The sequence below is a fragment of the Salmo trutta genome, chromosome 12, assembly GCF_901001165.1.
Source record: "Salmo trutta chromosome 12, fSalTru1.1, whole genome shotgun sequence".
Taxonomy (NCBI): domain Eukaryota; kingdom Metazoa; phylum Chordata; class Actinopteri; order Salmoniformes; family Salmonidae; genus Salmo; species Salmo trutta.
This window is the reverse complement of record NC_042968.1, coordinates 86,383,321-86,403,735: the sequence shown is the minus strand read 5'-3', so window position 1 is coordinate 86,403,735 and position 20,415 is coordinate 86,383,321. Positions and strand designations below refer to the sequence as shown.

The following is a 20,415-nucleotide window of genomic DNA, read 5'->3' as shown; positions in this document are numbered from 1 at the left end:
TGTCTGCAGCCTTGAAGGTCCCCAAGAGCACATTGGCCTCCATCTTTGGATTAGCTAACACTACGTGCCATTGGAACACAGGAGTGATGGTTAATGATAATGGACCTCTGTACGCCTATGTAGATATTCCATTACAAATCAGCCTTATTAAATCTCTTATTTAATTTTTTTCTTCTGAAAAACAGTCTTTACTTTGTCATCATGGAGTATTGTATGTAAATTGATGTGGGGAAAAAACTATTGATTCATTTTAGAATAAGATTTTTTTTTTACAAAATGTAAAAAAAGTCAATGGGTCTGAATACTTTCCGAATGCACTGTACAAGGAAACTCGATATAGCTCAATGACGTTGAGTGAGCGGGGGTCTGTACGCAGTAAAGTACCTTCCACAAAAAGTTTTGCTCGACAAAAAGTCACATAAGCTTCCCCCCATCCATATTTCTTATCTTTATCAATGAGTCTTCAAAGCCCTGGTTTACAGACTCACAGAGCCCCACTTCTGTTGACTTCTCTCTGTTTGTTATTCTCTGACTGACAAATCCTCATCTCTCTCTCTCTCCTTCCCTCCTCTCTCTCTCTCTCTCTCTCTCTCTCTCTCCTTCCCTCCACTCTCTCCTTCCCTCCACTCTCTCCACCCGTGTCTCCTCTCCTCTGTGTCAGTGTACTAATCCAGTCTTAGATGTGTCTCTCCCGCCTGTCTTTGCTCTGTCAGTTCTCTGAGTGTTTGAGTTAAGTCACAACACCCATCTAAAGCCTGTAAACCTCCCATTTCAACAGAAAACAACCCCAGAGCTTCTCTCTCTCTCTCTCTCTCTCTCCTTCCCTCCTCTCTCTCTCTCTCTCTCTCTCTCTCTCGCTCTCGCTACAAACAAAGGGAATGGGATTGACAGTGTCTCTCTTTCATCTAAAACAAAATGATTTATCAGTATGCAGCACCATACAGAAGAGACATTTTCTGCTGTATGTCTGAATGAGCCGTCACATGTATTACTGCTGTGTGTGTGTGTGTGTGTGTGTGTGTGTGTGTGTGTGGCTCACACTGTGATAGAACCTTCAATCTTCATAAACATCAGTACATCAGTACATGAGTACATCAGTACATCAGTACAACAGTATATGAGTACAACAGTACATCAGTACATCACTACATCTACATCACTACATCTACATCACTATATCTGTACAACAGTATATGAGTACAATAGTACATCAGTACATCACTACAACAGTACATGAGTACAACAGTACAACAGTACAACAGTACATCACTACACCAGAACATCAGTGCATCAGTACATTTTTCTTCCGGACAAGCTGAACACCTTTTTCGTCCAATTTGCAGATAACACAGTGGCACCGACGCGGCCAGCTACCAAGGACTGTGGCCTCTCCTACTCCTTGGCCGACGTAAGTAAGACATTTAAACGTGTTAACCCTCGCTGCCGGACCAGACGGTATCCCTAGCCACGTCCTCAGAGCATGCGCAGACCAGCTGGCTGGAGTGTTTACGGACATATTCAATCTCTCCCTATCCCAGTCTGCTTTCCCCACTTGCTTCAAGATGTTCACCATTGTTCAAATCAAATCAAATTCTATTGGTCACATACACATACAGTATTTAGCAGATTTAGTGCGGGTGTAGCGAAATGCTCGTGTTCCTAGCTCCAACAGTGCAGTCATATCTAAAAACGATTCACAACAATAAACACAAATCTAAAAGTAAAAGAATGGAATTAAGAAATATATAAATATTTGATAACCACCCGAGCCACGGCCTGTTCTCCCCGCTATCATCCAGGAGGTGAGGTCAGTACAGGTGCATCAAAGATGGGACCGAGAGACTGAAAAACAGCTTCTATCTCAAGGCCATCAGACTGTTAAACAGCCATCACCAGCCGGCTTCGAACTGGTTATGTAACCCTGCTCCTTAGAGGCTGCTGCCCTATATACATAGACTTGAAATTACTGGCCACTTTAATAATGGAACACTAGACTCTTTAATAATGTTTAAATTATATTTACATACTGCTTTACTCATCTCATATGTATATACTGTATTCTATTCTACAGTATTTTAGTCAATGCCACTCCAACATTGCTCGATCTAATATTTATATATTTCTTAATTCAATTTTTTTACTTTTAGATGTGTGTGTATTGTGAATTGTAGATACTACTGCACTGTTGGAGCTAGGAACACAAGCATTTCGCCAATAACATGTTATTTATTTGATTTGACAACAGTACATCAGTACTGTACATTAGTACATCAGAACATCCATCCTCCCTCACTGAGAAAACCACAACTGATTGATGGCAACAAATCCAGACTAAAGTACAACCACTGTTGTGTAACTGTTGTACTATGAACACTAAGGTGGTACACACTATCGTTCACAGACAGGTCGATTGGAAAATAGCTTTCCGAACTGAATGGGCGGGATTATCAGGATCCATTCATCTCCAACACCCAATGGGATCGCTTTGTTCTCCACATCAAAGGCTCCCATTTGCTTATACTGTGCATTCGGAAATAATTCATACCCCTTGACTTTTTCCACATTTTGTTACGTTACAGCCTTATTCTAAAATTGATTAAATGTTTTTTTTCCCCTCATTAATCTACACACAATACCCCATAATGACAAAGCAGAAACAGGTTATTAGAAATGTTTTCAAATTTATATACTGCTCAAAAAAATAAAGGGAACACTTAAACAACACAATGTAACTCCAAGTCAATCACACTTCTGTGAAATCAAACTGTCCGCTTAGGAAGCAACACTGATTGACAATAAATTTCACATGCTGTTGTGCAAATGGAATAGACAACAGGTGGAAATTATAGGCAATAAGCAAGACACCCCCAATAAAGGAGTGGCTCTGCAGGTGGGGACCACAGACCACTTCTCAGTTCCTATGCTTCCTGGCTGATGTTTTGGTCACTTTTGAATGCTGGCGGTGCTTTCACTCTAGTGGTAGCATGAGACGGAGTCTACAACCCACACAAGTGGCTCAGGTAGTGCAGCTCATCCAGGATGGCACATCAATGCGAGCTGTGGCAAGAAGGTTTGCTGTGTCTGTCAGTGTAGTGTCCAGAGCATGGAGGCGCTACCAGGAGACAGGCCAGTACATCAGGAGACGTGGAGGAGGCCGTAGGGGGGCAACAACCCAGCAGCAGCACCGCTACCTCCGCCTTTGTGCAAGGAGGAGCACTGCCAGAGCCCTGCAAAATGACCTCAAGCAGGCCACAAATGTGCATGTGTCTGCTCAAACGGTCAGAAACAGACTCCATGAGGGTGGTATGAGGGCCCGACGTCCACAGGTGGGGGTTGTGCTTACAGCCCAACACCGTGCAGGACGTTTGGCATTTGCCACTGGCGCCCTGTGCTCTTCACAGATGAAAGCAGGTTCACACTGAGCACATGTGACAGACGTGAGAGAGTCTGGAGACGCCGTGGAGAACGTTCTGCTGCCTGCAACATCCTCCAGCATGACCGGTTTGGCGGTGGGTCAGTCATGGTGTGGGGTGGCATTTCTTTGGGGGGCCGCACAGCCCTCCATGTGCTCGCCAGAGGTAGCCTGACTGCCATTAGGTACCGAGATGAGATCCTCAGACCCCTTGTGAGACCATATGCTGGTGCGGTTGGCCCTGGGTTCCTTCTAATGCAAGACAATGCTAGACCTCATGTGGCTGGAGTGTGTCAGTAGTTCCTGCAAGAGGAAGGCATTGATGCTATGGACTGAATCCAATTGAGCACATCTGGGACATCATGTCTCGCTCCATCCACCAACGCCACGTTGCACCACAGACTGTCCAGGAGTTGGCGGATGCTTTAGTCCAGGTCTGGGAGGAGATCCCTCAGGAGACCATCCGCCATCTCATCAGGAGCATGCCCAGGCTTTGTAGGGAGGTCATACAGGCATGTGGAGGCCACACACACTACTGAGCTTCATTTTGACTTGTTTTAAGGACATTACATCAAAGTTGGATCAGCCTGTAGTGTGGTTTTCCACTTTAATTTTGAGTGTGACTCCAAATCCAGACCTCCATGGGTTGATAAATTGGATTTCCATTGATTATTTTTGTGTGATTTTGTTGTCAGCACATTCAACTATGTAAAGAAAAAAGTATTTCATAAGATTCTTTCTTTCATTCAGATCTAGGATGTGTTGTTTAAGTGTTCCCTTTATTTTTTTGAGCAGTGTATAACAAAAATATGTAATATCACATTTACATAAGTATTCAGACCCTTTAGTCAGTACTTTGTTGAAGCACCTTTGGCAGCGATTACAGCCTTGAGTCTTCTTGGGTATGACGCTACAAGCTTGGCAAACCTGTATTTGGGGAGCTTCTCCCATTCTTCTCTGCAGATCCTCTCAAGCTCTATCATGTTGGATGGGGAGCATCGCTGCATAGCTATTTTCAGGTCTCTCCAGAGATGTTCGATCAGATTCAAGTCCGGGCTCTGGCTGGGCCCCTCAAGGACATTCAGAGACTTGTTCCGAAGCCACTCCTGCGTTGTCTTGGCTGTGTGCTTAGGGTTGTTGTTTGTTACGTGTGACACGTTTTTCTTGCTCCCCATTTTCCCATGTTAGTGTGTTTGTGTCCTAGGCATTACAGGTGTACCGAGTTGCGGCTGACGATGGTGGGCGTGGCTTCGGTCCGGAGTCCTGCCAGCTGTAGCTGATTGAGAAGAGGATAACTGTTTGCCGTGTGAACCCAGAAGAGGAGAGAGGGAGAGAGAGAGGGGACACTTGTTTTTTGGCTAGTTGATGATTTGTTGTTTTAACTTATCTTTGTTTGTGTTTCAGCCTGTCCTCCTGATGTACTCCACTCTACCTAGGTCCTGGAGAAGGGAAAAGGTAGATCTGCCCATGGGTGTACATTCCCACGTAGATAACCCATTGTTTAATACACTAGGTTAGCCGGGCGGGTGTCACCCTTGTATTTTCTTGGAACCAGGTAGGACAGTGGGTTAGGGCTTAGAGTGTGTTAGGAAGGATTAGGTGTGTAGAAGAGGAGGGACTTTTTGTTTATTTTCATTACTTGGACCCCGATCCCAAACATTCCCTTCTCTTACCTTCCCTGGTTGTGTTTTTATTTTTTTGTTTTTTTTACTGATTCTTTATGGGTGTTTTGATATTGTTTGTTTAATTACTTTACTAAACATCCCCTGAGGGCTAACATTGAGTTCTGGTTATTTTCGCTCATTACACCCCACATTTCTTCCCCTTCCATCTGTGTTACCTGGTGTGTTTAGGCCCAGGCATTTACGTCTCCTCCTCAGACGAGCTACACTCGAGGGGAGAACGTAAGATTGTTATTTTGGAAGGTGAACCTTCGCCCCAATTTGAGGTCCTGAGAGCTCTGGAGCAGGTTTTCATCAAGGATCTCAATGTACTTTGCTCCGTTCATCTTTCCCTCGATCCTGACTAGTCTCTCAGTCCCTGCAGCTGGAAAAAAACACAGCATGATGCTGCCAACACCATGCTTCACTGTATGGGTGGTGCCAGGTTTCCTCCAGATGTGACGCTTGGTTTCATCAGTCCAGAGAATCTTGTTTCCAAACTTCTTCCATTTAAGAATAATGGAGGCCACTGTGCTCTTGGGGACCTTCAATGCTGCAGACATTTTTTGTCACCCTTCCCCAGATCTGTGCCTCGACACAATCCCTTCCCAGAGCTCTACGGACAATTCCTTCGACCTCATGGCTTGGTTTTTTTCTCTGAGATGCACTGTCAACTGTGGTTCCTTATATAGACAGGTGTGTGCCTTTCATAATCATGTCCAATCAATTGAATTTACCACAGGTGGACTCAATTTCGAGTCTCATAGCAAAGGGTCTGAATACTTATGTAAATAAAGTATTTCTGTTTTTTATTTTAATAAATTGGCAACACGCAGTAACACACATACATACACATAAACACGCAAGCACACACACACACGCGCACGCACACACACTGACCTCCTAGCTCCTCTGTGGAGATGCTGGTGAGTTGGAAGGTTTCGCTCCCTTCAGACAGTGTCCGGCTCAGGAGACTTCCAGTGTAGAGCAGAGTAGACCTGACGTGGTGGAACGGCATCTTCTCTCTGCAAAAAACACACATATACTTTGAATGCTGAGGGTCTGTGAGCCAATATAAGTGTGTGAAGGAAAGTGTACATCCTCCATCTTTCTCTCCCTCCTCCCCTCTACTCCTCTCCTCCTCCCTCGCTCCCAAGTCTCCCTCTCTCCCTGCCTACTCGTCCGCATCTCCCTTCCTCCTCCCCTTCCCTCCACCCATCTCCTCCTTCCCTCCTCCTCCCTCAGTTTCGGCCTCAGGCATCTGGCCCAGAGAGATAAAAACCTGAATAAAGTCCTGTCACTCTCCATCACTTAATCTAACCCTGCTGTCACTACTCCCTCCCTCCCTCCCTTCCTCCCTCCCTCCCACCTTGCTCCCCGCACCTCCTCAACCCTTGTCATTAACCACGCACGTATATTATTATATTATATTACCACTCCCCCCTTTATTTCATCCCTTTCTCTCACTCACTCTCCCTCCATCATTTATTCTAACCCTCCTGTCAATGTGTCTGACATCTTCCTGTCCCTCCAGTCCATTTCCACAGAGACAGAGTGGCTCACTGAGCGACCTCACCACCTGACAGATGCACCGATGCTCACGTCATGACAAAGAGAGTTATCAACAGCAGAGAGAAAGAGAGAGAGATAGAGACAGAGAAAGGGGGAGACTGACAGACAAAGATCCCTGAGAGGGAGCAGGAGATGGAGAAAAAGGAGTGTTTTTATACAGGTACTATCTACAGGCCTGTTGCACAAAGAGACAGAGAGACATGTCTCTTTACTGCTGGGACAGATTGAGAGGAAGGCCAGTCTACACACATTCTTCTCTTCGCTTTCCCCCCTCTGCTTTCCTCTCCTCTCCACACAATGAAAAGACTCCTCTGTTGACTTTGAATCCCTTGTATAAAAGCAGAGGACGAAAGGACAGAAGAGTAGAGCAGAAATATATGCAGGGTAAAGGGTAAGAGAACTGGTAAATGTAGAGGTATGCTTTGATGACCTAAACAGAGGACATACAGTGCCTTCGGAAAGTATTCAGACCCCTTGACTTTTTCCGCATTTTGTTACGTTACAGCCTTATTCTAAAATTGATTAAATGTTATTTTTTTCTCAGCAATCTACACACAATACCCCACAATAAAAAAGCCAAAACAGGCTTTCATAGATTTTTCCAAATGTATTTAAAATAAAAATCTGAAACACCTAATTTACATAAGTATTCAGACCATTTGCTATGAGACTCGAAATTGAGCTCAGGTGCATCCTGTTTTCATTGGAGTCCACCTGTGGTAAATTCAATTGATTGTACATGATTTGGAAAGGCACACACCTGTCTATATAAGGTCCCACAGTTGACAGTGCATGTTAGAGCAAAAACCAAGCTATCAGGTTGAAGGAATTGTCCGTAGAGCTCTGAGACAGGACTGTGTCGAGGCACAGATCTGGGGAAGGGTGCCAAAAAAATTCTGCAGCATTGAAGGTCCCCAAGAGCACAGTGGCCTCCATCATTCTTAAATGGAAGAAGTTTGGAAACAAGATTCTCTGGACTGATGAAACCAAGATTGAACTCGTTGGCCTGAATGCTAAGCGTCACGTCTGGAGGAAACCTGGCACCATCCCGACGGTGAAGCATGGTGTTGGCAGCATCATGCTGTCAGGATGTTTTTCAGCTGCAGGGACTGGGAGACTAGTCAGGATGGAGGCAAAGATGAACGGAGCAAAGTACTGAGAGATCCTTGATGAAAACCTGCTCCAGAGCGCTCAGGACCTCAGATTGGGGCGAAGGTTCACCTTCCAACAGGACAATGACCTTAAGCACACAGCCAAGACAACGCAGGAGTGGCTTTGGGACAAGTCTCTGAATGTCCTTGAGTGGCCCAGCCAGAGCCCAGACTTGAAGCCGATTGAACATCTCTGGAGAGACCTGATAATAGCTATGCAGCAACGCTCCCCATCCAACATGACAGAGCTTGAGAAGATCTGCAGAGAGGAATGGGAGAAACCCCCCAAATACAGGTGTGCCAAGCTTGTAGCGTCATACCCAAGAAGACTCGAGGCTTTAATCGCTGCCAAAGGTGCTTCAACAAAGTACTGAGTAAAGGGTCTGAATACTTATGTAAATGTCATATTTCCGTTTTATATTTTTAATACATTTGCAAACATTATTGTGTGTAGACTGATGAGTAAAAATAACAATTTTGTCACTCCCTGATCTGCTTCACCTGTCTTGGTGATTGTCTCCACCCCCTCCAGGTATCGCCCATCTTCCCCATTATCCCCTGTGTATTTATACCTGTGTTCTCCGTTTGTCTGTTGCCAGTTCATCTTGTTTGTCAAGTCAACCAGCGTTCTTCATCTCAGCTCCTGCTTCTCCTCAGTCTCTCTTTTCGCTCGCCCTCCTGGTTTTGACCCTTGCCTGTATCGTCTCTGAGCCCGCCTGCCTGTCCACTCTGCCTGCCCCTGACCCTGAGCCTGCCTGCCATCCTGTACCTTTGCACCACCTCTGGATTACCGACCCTTGCCTGCCTTGACCTGTCGTTTGCCTGCCCTGTTGCCGTAATAAACATTGTTACTCCGACACAGTCTGCATCTGGGTCTTACCTTCAAACCTGATAGTACGAACTGGCCATGACCGACCCAGCAGACCCGGGCCAGCTGTGCGATGCCATCTCCTCCCATGGAGCCACCATCGGGAGCCCCGTTTACCCCCCCCCCCCCCCCCCCCGAACACTTCAATGGAGAGTCGAGCACCTGTCGGGCGTTTCTAGCTCAGTGTACCCTCATTTTGAGCTTCAGCCCTCCTCCTTCTCCTCGGATTGCTCTAAGATAGCCTATCTCATCACGCTGATGTCTGGGAGGGCTCTCACCTGGACTACTGCTGTATGGGAACAGCATCCGGCCATATGCGTTAGTCTGGAGGGGTTCGTGGGAGAGGTGAAGAAGTTTTGTTACACCCTGTTCTCCTGGAGAGAAGCTGCCCGGAAGCTAATCCAGCTTCGGCAGGACTCCTGCAGTGTGTCTGACTATGCAGTTGATTTCCGCACGGTGGCAGCGGAGAGTGCTTGGAACCAGGAAGCACTGTTCGATATGTTCCTGCACAGCATCTCGGAGGAGGTCAAGGACGAGTTACCTACGGATTTTGATTCCCTCATTGCTTTGACCATCCGAATCGATGGGCGACCAAGGGAACGACGGAGGGAGAGGAAATTCGACTTCGCTCGCACGTCCAGGGATTCCACCTTGTCTCCGAGTCATCCCAGAAGTCCCCGACAATCCCGAACTTCCCCGAGAGTCGCCGAAGACGGCAGAGTCACCGCTTCTCGAGCCTATGCAACTAGGTAGAGCTGGGCTATTGCCAGCGGAACGGCAATACAGAATCAACATGAAGAGTTGCCTGTATTGCGGGTCTCTTGGTCATTTTGTGTCCTCTTGTCCTTTAAAGAGATCAGGCTCACTGGTAGGAGCGAGTACTCTGGTGGGCCATATGGAGAACTTTCCTGCTTCCCTTGCTCGCACCCCTATTTCTGCCATTCTGCTGTGGGGAAGCCTGTCTAAATCTCTCTGGGTCCTCATTGATTTTGGGGCTGATGAGAGTTTTTTGGACGATACCCTGGCTTCCGAGCTGAACATCCCCACTCAGCCCCGCTTCACTCCCATGGATGTTAGTGTGCTTGACGGGCGCTCTGTAGGCCGGGTCACTCATATTACCACTCCCATCAACCTACGGGTGTCAGGGAATCACAGCGAGACTATTCAATTCCTGCTCTTCAAGTCTCCTCAGATTCCCATGGTATTGGGATTCTCCTGGTTCAAGTGACACAATCCCCTCATCAACTGGTCTTCAGGTGCCATCATAGGCTGGAGTTCGTTCTGCCACACCCAGTGTCTGAAGTCAGCGCAACCTGCCCCGGGACATCTTCCTGGGGACTTGGAAGGTGCCCCGGACCTCTCCGCCATTACTGCGGAGAACCAGGACCTTCGGGAGGTGTTCAACAAGGCTCGGGCCACTTCTCTTCCGCACCGACCATATGACTGCGGGATTGACCTTTTCCCTAGCACCACTCCGCCCCGGGGGTGACTGTACTCGCTGTCGGGACCGGAGACCAAGGCTTTGGACACCTATATTGGGGACTCCCTAGCTGCAGGATTTATACGTCCTTTGTCCTCTCCCGCCAGCGCAGGATTCTTCTTTGTGGAGAAGAAGGACAAGGTCCTGTGCCCGTGCATCAACTACAGGAGACTCAACGACATAATGGTCAAGAACCGCTACCTGCTACCACTCAACAACTCGGCCTTCGAGCTGCTCCAAGGGGCCACCGTGTTTTCCAAGCTGGATCTACAGAATGCCTACCATCTGGTGCAGATAAGGGAGGGGGATGAGTGGAAGACCGCCTTCAACATGGCCAGCGGCCACTACAAGTATTTGGTCATGCCATTTGGCCTCACCAACACCCCAGCTGTGTTCCAGGCTCTGGTAAATGATGTTCTCCGTGACATGTTGAACCGGTTCGTCTCCATCTACATTGATGACATCCTCGTCTTCTCCCGCTCCCCTCAAAAACGTGCTCCACGTCCGAAAGGTTCTTCAATGCCTCCTAGATAACCGGCTGTTTGTTAAGGCAGAGAAGAGCGAGTTCCATCGCGCCACCATCCCCTTTCTGGAGTACATAATCTCCGCTGGGAGTGTCCAGATGGATCCCGGTAAGGTGAGAGTGGTGGTGAATTGGCCTCAGCCTTCGTCCAGGGTGCAGCAGCAATGTTTCCTAGGGTTCGCCAACTTATGGTCGCCGCTTCATCTGGGGTTACAGCACCCTGGCTTTCCCCCTGTCAGCACTCACTTCTCCCAAGGTTCTGTTCACGTAGTCCCATGCTGCTGACCGGGCGTTCTGGCACCTCAAACATCGCTTCACCACTGCTCCCATTCTGGTTCATCCTGACCCCTCCCGTCAGTTCGTGGTGGAGGCCGATGCGTCGGATGTAGGAGTGGGGGCGGTCCTGTCCCAGCGTTCTGCTCTGGACCTGAAACTACACCTTCTTCTCCCATCGCCTCAAAGCCGAAGAGAAAAACAACAATGTGGGAAATCGTGAGCTTCTCCCAGTGAAGTTGGCATTGGAGGAATGGCGGCACTGGCTGGAAGGAGTGGAACATCTGTTCATCGTATGGACCAACCACAAAAATCTGGAGTATCTCCAAACCGCCAAACACCTCACCTTCAGGAAAGCTAGATGGGCTCTGCTGTTCACACGGTTCAACTTCTCCCTCTGATATCGACCGGGATCCAAGAATGTCAAGCCGGATGCACTGTCTCGCCGTTATAGCCCCACGGCTATTACCCCAGAGACCATCCTTCCCACCTTGTGCCTGGCAACGGCACTCAGCTGGGTTATAGGGAAACAGGTCCGGGAGGCACAGCGTTCCTAGCTAAACCCCGGGGGTCCAGATAACCGAATGTTCGTGCCTGACACGGTCTGCTCCGCAGTCCTGGAGTGGCCTGCCACCCAGGTTCCGACCGGACCCTGGCTTTTGTGTGACGATGCTTTTGGTGGCCCACCATGGTCCCTGATGTCTCCGCATTCATCACCACTTGCACAGTGTGTGCTCAGAACAAGACTCCTCGGCAAGCTCCGGCTGGCCTCCTGCAACCTCTGCCTTTCCCTTACCGTCCCTGGTCCCACATATCCCTGGATTTCATCACGGGTCTCCCCCCGTCTGAGGGCAACACTGCCCTCCTGACTGTGGTCGACTGGTTTTCCAAGACCACCCACTTCATTCCTCTCCCCAAACTACCCTTGGCCAAGGAGACGGCCCAGCTCATGGTGCAGCATGTCTTCCAGATCCATGGACTGCCCGTGGACATGGTCTCCGACCGGGGTCCCAGTTCTCGTCCCAGTTCTGGAAGGCGTTCTGCACCCTCATTGAGTCGTCGGCCAACCTGTCCTCTGGGTTCCACCCCCAGTCCAATGGCCAGTTGGAGCGAGCCAACCAGGACCTTGAGACAACACTGCGCTGCCTGGTCTCGCCAACCCCACCATCTGGGCCCAGCAGCTTATGTGGGTAGAATACGCACGCAACACCCTTCCCTGCTCTGCCACGGGCCAATCGCCCTTTGAATGTTCCTTGGGGTATCAGCCCCCGCTCTTCCCCGAGCAGGAGGAAGAGGTCGGCGTACCTTCTGCCCAGATGTTTGTCCGCCGCTGTTGTCGTACCTGGAGGAAAGCCCGGTCGGCCCTCCTCAAGACCACCTCCAGGTATCGACGACAAGCAGATCGCCATCAGGCAGAAGGTATGGCTATCCACCTGGGATCTGCCCTCCGGGTGGAATCGCGCAAACTCTCCCCATGGTTTATTGGCCCATTCCCATCTATAAAATGATTAGTCCCTCTGCTGTTCGTCTTCTGTTGCCCTGTACCCTTTGTATACACTCCACTTTTCATGTGTCCCGAGTTAAACCCATGTCTCACAGCCCTTTGCCCCAACCCTTTATCCCTACTCTGGTTATCGACCCCTGCCTGCCTTGACCTGTCGTTTGCCTGCCCTCTTGCCGTAATAAACATTGTTACTCCGACACAATCTGCATCTGGGTCTTACCTTCAAACTTGATAAATGTAATCAATTTTAGAATAAGGCTGTAATGTTGCAAAATGTGGAAAAAGTCAAGGGGTCTGAATCCTTTACGAATGCACTGTAGGATTAAAATGTTTCATTTGAATATGTCTATGTGAGGGCTGCAGGTTAATGTGTGTGTGTTCTAGGGGGAGGTACTTAGCCCATCTGCTCTTGGTTCTAATCCTGTCCCACTTGCTTAGGTGCACGGTGAAGGCCCTCAGGTCACCACAGCAACTAGATGTTCCACATTCCGCTAACGAGCCACACACAAACACAGTGAACTATAACCTTACACACAGTGAACTACAACCCCCACAAACCACCATAAACAATGTTCTCTGTATCTGTCTATCTGTCTCTGTCTGCCTGTCTCTATATATATATCTTTGTCCGTCTCTCTCTCTCTCTCTGTCTCACTCTCTCCCTGTCTCTATATCTATTTTTCCCCCTCTATCATTCTCTCTCTCTCTCCCTGTCTCTATATCTATTTTCCCCCTCTATCATTCTCTCTCTCTCTCCCTGTCTCTATATCTATCTTTCCCCCTCTATCGCTCTCTCTCTCTGTCTCTCTCTACCTGTCTCTATATCTATCTTTCCCCCTCTCTCGATCTCTATCTTTTGTCTCTGCTTAGAGCGATAAAAATATGCTAAAATAACCCCTGAATTAGCTGTGGGATGAAAAGAAGGAAACATTAACTCTATTGCTTGGAATCAGACAGACTCAGACGTGAGGTGACAGGTTGAGACTGCAGCGGGAAACCTCTGTGTCATGTATTATAGAATTGTTGTCTGGATACAGACTGCCAACACAGGTTTAGAACAGGGGTGGAGAGTGACAGTGAGGATAGGATGAGTGTCTCTGTCTGTCTGTGTGTGTGTGTGTGTGTGTGTGTGTGTGTGTGTGTGTGTGTGTGTGTGTGTGTGTGTGTGTGTGTGTGTGTGTGTGTGTGTGTGTGTGTGTGTGTGCGTGTGCGTGCGCGTGCGCGTGCGCGTGCGCGTGTGTGTGTTTGTGTGAGCGCAGAGGCCCCATAGGATGGAGAGAAAGAAAGACAGAAGAGGTTGGGGAGAGAAGAGGGGGGGCAGAGCAGCCACACACAGATTGAAGGGAGAGATGAGAAGGGGGAGGGAGAGAGAGAGAGATGTGCTGCTCACACCTTAGTCGTTCCCGGTGGACAAAGATGCATTAGTGGTGGAGGAGAGGTCAAGGTCGGTCCAATATCTATCACACGCCATTAAACACACACACACACACACACACACACACACACCTTCGATTATACACCTACACACTGTGACATAACCATTGACGCAGCCTGCAGGTTGGTCAAGTCTTCTCTTGCTGGACATCTAACATAATTTGACGATAGTCCAATATTCAAACATGTTGTCTAAATGTGATCAATAGATGTTAAACTGACGCCTGTGCCCAATGGGAAACATGTCGTCTAAATGTGATCATACTCAAGAAATGTCCTGTGCCTGAGGTAGGTCGAGTTGTTAAGGCCACCGCCCTCTGTACATATGCGGTCCTTAGCCTGCATGGAATGGAATCCTGGCCCTTTGGTCTTCTCCCTATCATCCCTCTCTGTTATGTCTGTACTGTCTGTACTGTACTGTCTGTCTGTGCTGTCTGTACTGTCTGTCTGTACTGTCCTGTCTGTCTATACTTTCCTGTCTGTCTGTCTATACTTTCCTGTCCTGTCTGTCTGTCTATACTGTCCTGTCTGTCTGTCTGTCTGTACTGTCTGTACTGTACTGTACTGTCTGTCTGTGCTGTCTGTACTGTCGGTACTGTCTGTCTGTCTGCCTCCTCTCTCATTTCTATCTATCCCTGTCAATAATACTGGAAAAATACTTTAAAATATACATCTTTTTTAAACTAACTATATTTTTTAAACATACATTTCCCTGCAGGGGCAGATTGGCCATCTGGCAATTCTGTCAAATGCCAGATGGGTTTGACAATTTTTTAGTCGGTGGACTGGTCACAATTGACACTATATTGACAATATTTCAATAAAAAAGGTGGGTTGTGGGCCTGTTAAGATTTTTGTGGTAAGATTTTTGTGCAATTTCTGTTATACTAATATATAATGATGAGCTCTTGGCTGATCAGTGCGCAACGGCCGACCCAAAAGCAGGCCTAGCTTTCTGATTGGCTGAGCTGAGGTCATACAAACTCACATTCCATTTTAAACGCGGCATCAGCCTAGAGACCTGGTCCAACTCTACTATCAGTTAGACAGCCAAGATCAAAAAACTAAAAGGGTGACTATATTTACATTTACGTCATTTAGCAGACGCTCTTATCCAGAGCGACTTACAAATTGGTGCATTCACCTTATGATATCCAGTGGAACAACCACTTTACAATAGTACATCTATATCTTTTTTTGGGGGGGGGTAGAAGGATTACTTTCATCCTATCCCAGGTATTCCTTAAAGAGGAGGGTGACTATATGTTCTACATTGTCACTTCACTGAAAACCTCTTCATTTTGTTGACGGCTCGCACAGTAATGTTGGATGGTGTCGATAAAATGCCAGGGCCGAATTCTTCTCCCAGTCTGCCCCTGTTTCCCTGGTCCCTCTACCTGCAATTGAATTCTTAACAGCTGACCTGGACAGGCAGGGAGGGCAAAACAGCTGGACTGACAATATAAACTTTCACCTCCTTTATCAGCATAATCAGCCCTGTTATTCAACAAATTTCCAAAATATCATGTTAACTGTAGTCTATGTTATTATGACCCAACACAAAATCAGCCTGTGGAAATGAACTCTATAATGCTCAACTAGAGCCATATATATAGATCTCCAGACATAACATTCACCTTCTCGTCAGACACGACAGTGGTGGATACAGTGAGTTCCATCTAGTGACTGTCAACTACTGTCGGTTAAGATGCGGAAGACCTGGCTCAATTTTTTTTATCACTATCAGAACATAGGCCTACAGAACTAGGACTCTACCTGTTCACCGGAAATAACAACAGGAGCAAAGCCAGTGTTGTTTTTCTTTGGAAAACACCCTGATTAAGAATAACAGGCTACTGCAAATTGTGATATCTTTCTATACTGTCACTATGCTGACATCCAGTCACTGTAGTCACATTGCACTAGCTGTCAAACCAGCGGTCATGATGAAGTAGCCGAGTAGCCAAAAACCAAAGTCACCTTGCACAGTGACAGGACTTGTACAGTAGCCTAGGTTTCACACGGCATCAGTCAGTATAGCCCGCGTGTTGATGTTTCTTACCCCCACGGACTGCAGTTTACATTCACCGGCACCTCAACCGAGGCCAGAGCCAGGCTCTCAATCCCGTGATGGTCACCCGTTGCGCGCGGCTCCTCTCCCGCCAACTCCAGGGGAGGTGAACCGGCGACGTCTACCGGGCGCAGCGGTAACTCCACGAGCCCGAATCTCTCCGGTCCCATCATCATCAGCCCGATGTGTGCCACCGGGCGGGAAAAGGTCTGTTAGCGTCTCCGTTACACAAAGCAGGATTTAAGCAGGAGCGTGTATGAGTGCCCTTGGTCTTCTGGCAGTGTGGTTTGAAAGAAGCACAGAGAACCCTAATATTCTTACAAGGACAATCAGTGAGGCAGAACTGTGTCTTTGTCATACACTACACTTGGCTACTACTGTACTACGGTCCAAGCAACTAAACACACCGACTGTCCGACGGAGAGAGCAGCCCGCGCAAATAACCTCCTCGCATTTTCTTTGTTACCATGCCTTGCGCCATCCTGCCAAGATGACCCAAGAGACCTGAGTGTGACAAGAAAATAGCGGACTTGCTCCATCCGTTACAATCGTTGTGTCGCACGCACACACACACACACACACACACACACACACACACACACACACACACACACACGCCAGAGAGATGTGCAGTTTTACGGCTAATATCCTGCAATTCTACCCATTTTGCCATGGGGTAGAGGGACATCTTTTCAGTTTTAAAGCACATTTCTTGCAATTCTTCACCCTTTTCCAAGACTTATGCCATATTAATGATATCTGAGTGAGAGTGATTAACAAAATCAATGGGGGGCTTCTGGAGGTCAGGGCCCCTGACCACCTGCCCTGCGTGCCTGTCGGTATTCAGCCATGATTACTACAAGTTTAGATAGCTGGCTAGTGGCTAGACTAATTTACCACTGACATGCTAATTGAGTGACTAACATAACAAGAGAAAAACTGATGATGAACAACCACATTTGGAAATTGCACCTGGTGTATTCTACTATTCTAAAAGTTAGTTGAGACCCCAATGGAGTTCCTAAAAAAATACATATATATATTTTGGGTGGGGGCCCCCTCACTTATGTCGCTTATGCCAGGAACCGGCCCTGCACACACACGCGCGCGCGCACGCGCACTCTCTCCTTCCATTATCATACTCACAGTTCTGTCTATATGATGAATGTGCGCATGACAGGTGACAGGTTTGGCCATGATGGTTTATGACCGGTTTATGGTTTATGACACGATATTGCCCCAATTTCTCAGAGAGAGAAACATGGACTGGAGGGGTGGGAAGGGAATGTTAAACCACACAGAGTTGAATTAGCCTACGCCTGGAGTTGTAGCTTGTTTACCTGATAGTGGACAACAATTCAGGCGCTCCCCACTGAATACTGTGCAACACATGCTGCAATAAATAGAAGCAATGGTCTCGCTCTCTCTTTCACTCTTATTCACATACACACACGCGGACCCACGTACACATCATTATCATGTAGGCTATGAACGTTAGATTCATTTTAATTATTAGGTGACATTTTGTGTAGCCTTAAAATAAATTGAGCTGAATTATGCAGAATTAAATTCAGCCCATAGCTAAATTACAATCTTAATGAAGATATCTCATTCTTCAACAAAGAAAAACAGTTCCGTTGTAGAATGCGATGACAGCGGCCGGATGTAGTCGACGTTCTACCAATGACACACACACACAGTCTATCATTTGGATATGTCCCCTGCGGGTGAAAACTGCGCATCCCGTTTCTTTCCCATTTGCACCAATTACAACAGGTGCAGCAGGCTGGCGGCAAGCGTAACGGTGTGACCGCACGTGAGTCACCCAAACGGTCTCCACGTTAACGGTGGTACACACTCACACCCCATACATGTTTTAATCAGTGGCGACAGCCAGAGCCCGTATCACCGAACACTCACAACTGAATTGAATGATCGGTTAAGTGCCTACCTGTTAAAACGCTGATCCGGTCAATTAAGATTCAATCCGTTTTTATCAGGCTGGGGGGTGGAGGTGGGGGTGGGGGGAGGTCACCCAGACTCGACTCTGTTTACACTCATATCAGACAGCTATTTTCTTGAAGTGATTGGGATGCCCCACAAAATGTAATGATCTTCAAATCTTTTATTTTCTCTCTTCAAGATCACCTGATATGTCAAACGCCAAAACGTCACTGGTCCAAGTGATCCAGTGAGACTTGTAGTGCCTTTTTAAAAACCCATTTCAAATCCTATAGGGCAGGCTACTTGATAGGTGCACAGACGATATCAGCTTAGCTGTAATCTATTTGAATTGGCTCACTTATCCGTCTCTATCTCCAAATACCATCAGAGACCTCCGGGAGTTGGAGTGGTGATAAGCGGGGTGTCTAATCTTCCGAACCCCGACGCAATGATTCACTCCTGCAGCAGACAGACCGACAGACACCTCCCTGCCCAGTCGCCCACGGATCTGGAGCGCCGGTGATACCAGTCCGCTACTCTGTCTCAATAAATCTTGCAGATCAAATATTTTCCGAATCACAAAAACAAATGAAGGAGAATGTTTCTTTAATCGATAAAGCAGCAACGACGAGCGAAGAGGGACTAGTTCGGTAGAAAGGGATCTCCTGTTGTGGCTCGGTTCATTTGTCTTCTCCTGGTGACAGCATTAACCCATTTATCGGTGTGGACCGGGAGAGGGAGGGGCGTCGCGGCTCTGAGCAGAGGTGTAGGTGAGACCGTGATGCCGATCCGCTCAATGGGCGCTGTCTCACGCGCACCGGGATTTATAGGCTAGCAGGTGTGTGTGTGTGTGTGTGTGTGTGTGTGTGTGTGCAAACAATAACCAGAATGTAGTGGTCCACTCAATCAATACTAGAAGAACAGAAAGACAATCTCCCTGGATCAAGTCTGTTGTAAACTTACTTCTCACCTGTAACAGTTTTGGACTGGACTCATTGATCTTCTAAAATGGTGCTTAGGGAAATAAAATCAATTCCCTCAGCTCATAAATTATACATTTATACCATCACTCTGTCAATATTGAATGTAGTTTACCAAGCTTTATCGAGCCCCTTATACCAATTCTGATTTTAGCACTTGGGAGGAGTGTTAAGGGGAAGGCAAGGGTGTGCTCTCTTTATGTATCCCCCTTCAAACCTCATACTGAATGTGATAAACCCTGAATACCAGCTGGACACACCAGATATACACATACATTGCCTTCAGAAGGTATTCACACCCCTTGACATTTTCTTGATTAGATAAGTATTCAACCTCCCGAGTCAATACATGTTAGATTCACCTTTGGCCACTATTACAGCTGTGAGTTTCTCCTATCACAGCCATTAAACTCTGTAACTGTTTTAACGTCACCTTTGGCCTCATGGTGAAATCCCTGAGCGGTTTCCTTCCTCTCCGGCAACTGAGTTAGGAAGGACGCCTGTATCTTTGTAGTGAGTAGGTGTATTGATACATCATCCACATTCTAATTAATAACTTCACAATGCTCAAAGGGATATTCAGCATCTCCATGTTTTATTTTGACACATCTACCAAATGGTGCCCTACTTTGCGAGACATTGAAAATCCTCCCTGGTCTTTGTGGTTGAATCTGTTCTTGAAATTCACTACTCGATTGAGGGACCTTACAGATAATTGTATGTGTGGGGTACAAAGATCGGGTAGTCATTAAAAAATCATGTTAACCACTATTATAGAACACGGAATGAGTCCATGCTACTTATTATGTGATTTGTTAAGCACAGTTTTACTCCTGAACTTATTTAGGCTTGCCATAACAAAGGGGTTGAATACTTATTGACTCAACACATTTCAGCTTTTCATTTTGTATTAATGTAGAACATTTTCTTCAAACAGAATTCCACTTCAACAATATGGGGTATTGTGTGTAGATCGGTGACATAAACATTTTAATGAAATACATTTTAAATTCAGGTTGTAACACAAAAATGTGGAAAATGTAAAAAGATGTGAATACGTTCTGAAGGCACTGTATATTTATACCACATTTAACAGACACTTTATTACAAAGCAACTTACAGTCAAGCGTAAATTTTACCTGCAAGCTTATCTCTCTATCAACTGAACTACAGAGGACCACACTGAGTTACAGAGGACCAGACTGAGCTACAGAGGACCACACTGAGTTACAGAGGACCACACTGAGTTACAGAGGACCAGACTGAGCTACAGAGGACCACACTGATCTACAGAGAACCACACTGATCTACAGAGGACCGGACTGAGTTACAGAGGACGACACTGAGCCAAAGAGGACCGGACTGAGTTACAGGGGACCACACTGAGTTACAGAGGACCAGACTGAGCTACAGAGGACCGGACTGAGTTACAGAAGACCAGACTGATCTACAGAGGACCACACTGAGCTACAGAGGACCACACTGAGTTACAGAGGACCACACTGAGCTACAGAGGACCACACTGAGCTACAGAGGACCACA

General features: G+C 47.1%; 1 protein-coding gene across 1 annotated transcript in view; it reads right to left on the bottom strand.

Annotated features, from left to right (window-relative positions):
* The window catches only part of caln2 (calneuron 2), a 73,645-nt gene extending 55,036 nt beyond the window's left edge, over nt 1–18,609 (bottom strand). Inside the window, exons 1-2 of the mRNA XM_029770230.1 lie at nt 17,901–18,609; nt 5,974–6,098 (exon numbers count right to left, since the gene is read on the bottom strand). Of these exons, the coding sequence (XP_029626090.1) occupies nt 5,974–6,091 (118 nt within the window). The 5' untranslated portion in view covers nt 6,092–6,098; nt 17,901–18,609. The remainder of the gene's footprint in view (nt 1–5,973; nt 6,099–17,900) is intronic.
* Between the last annotated feature and the right edge of the window lie 1,806 nt (nt 18,610–20,415).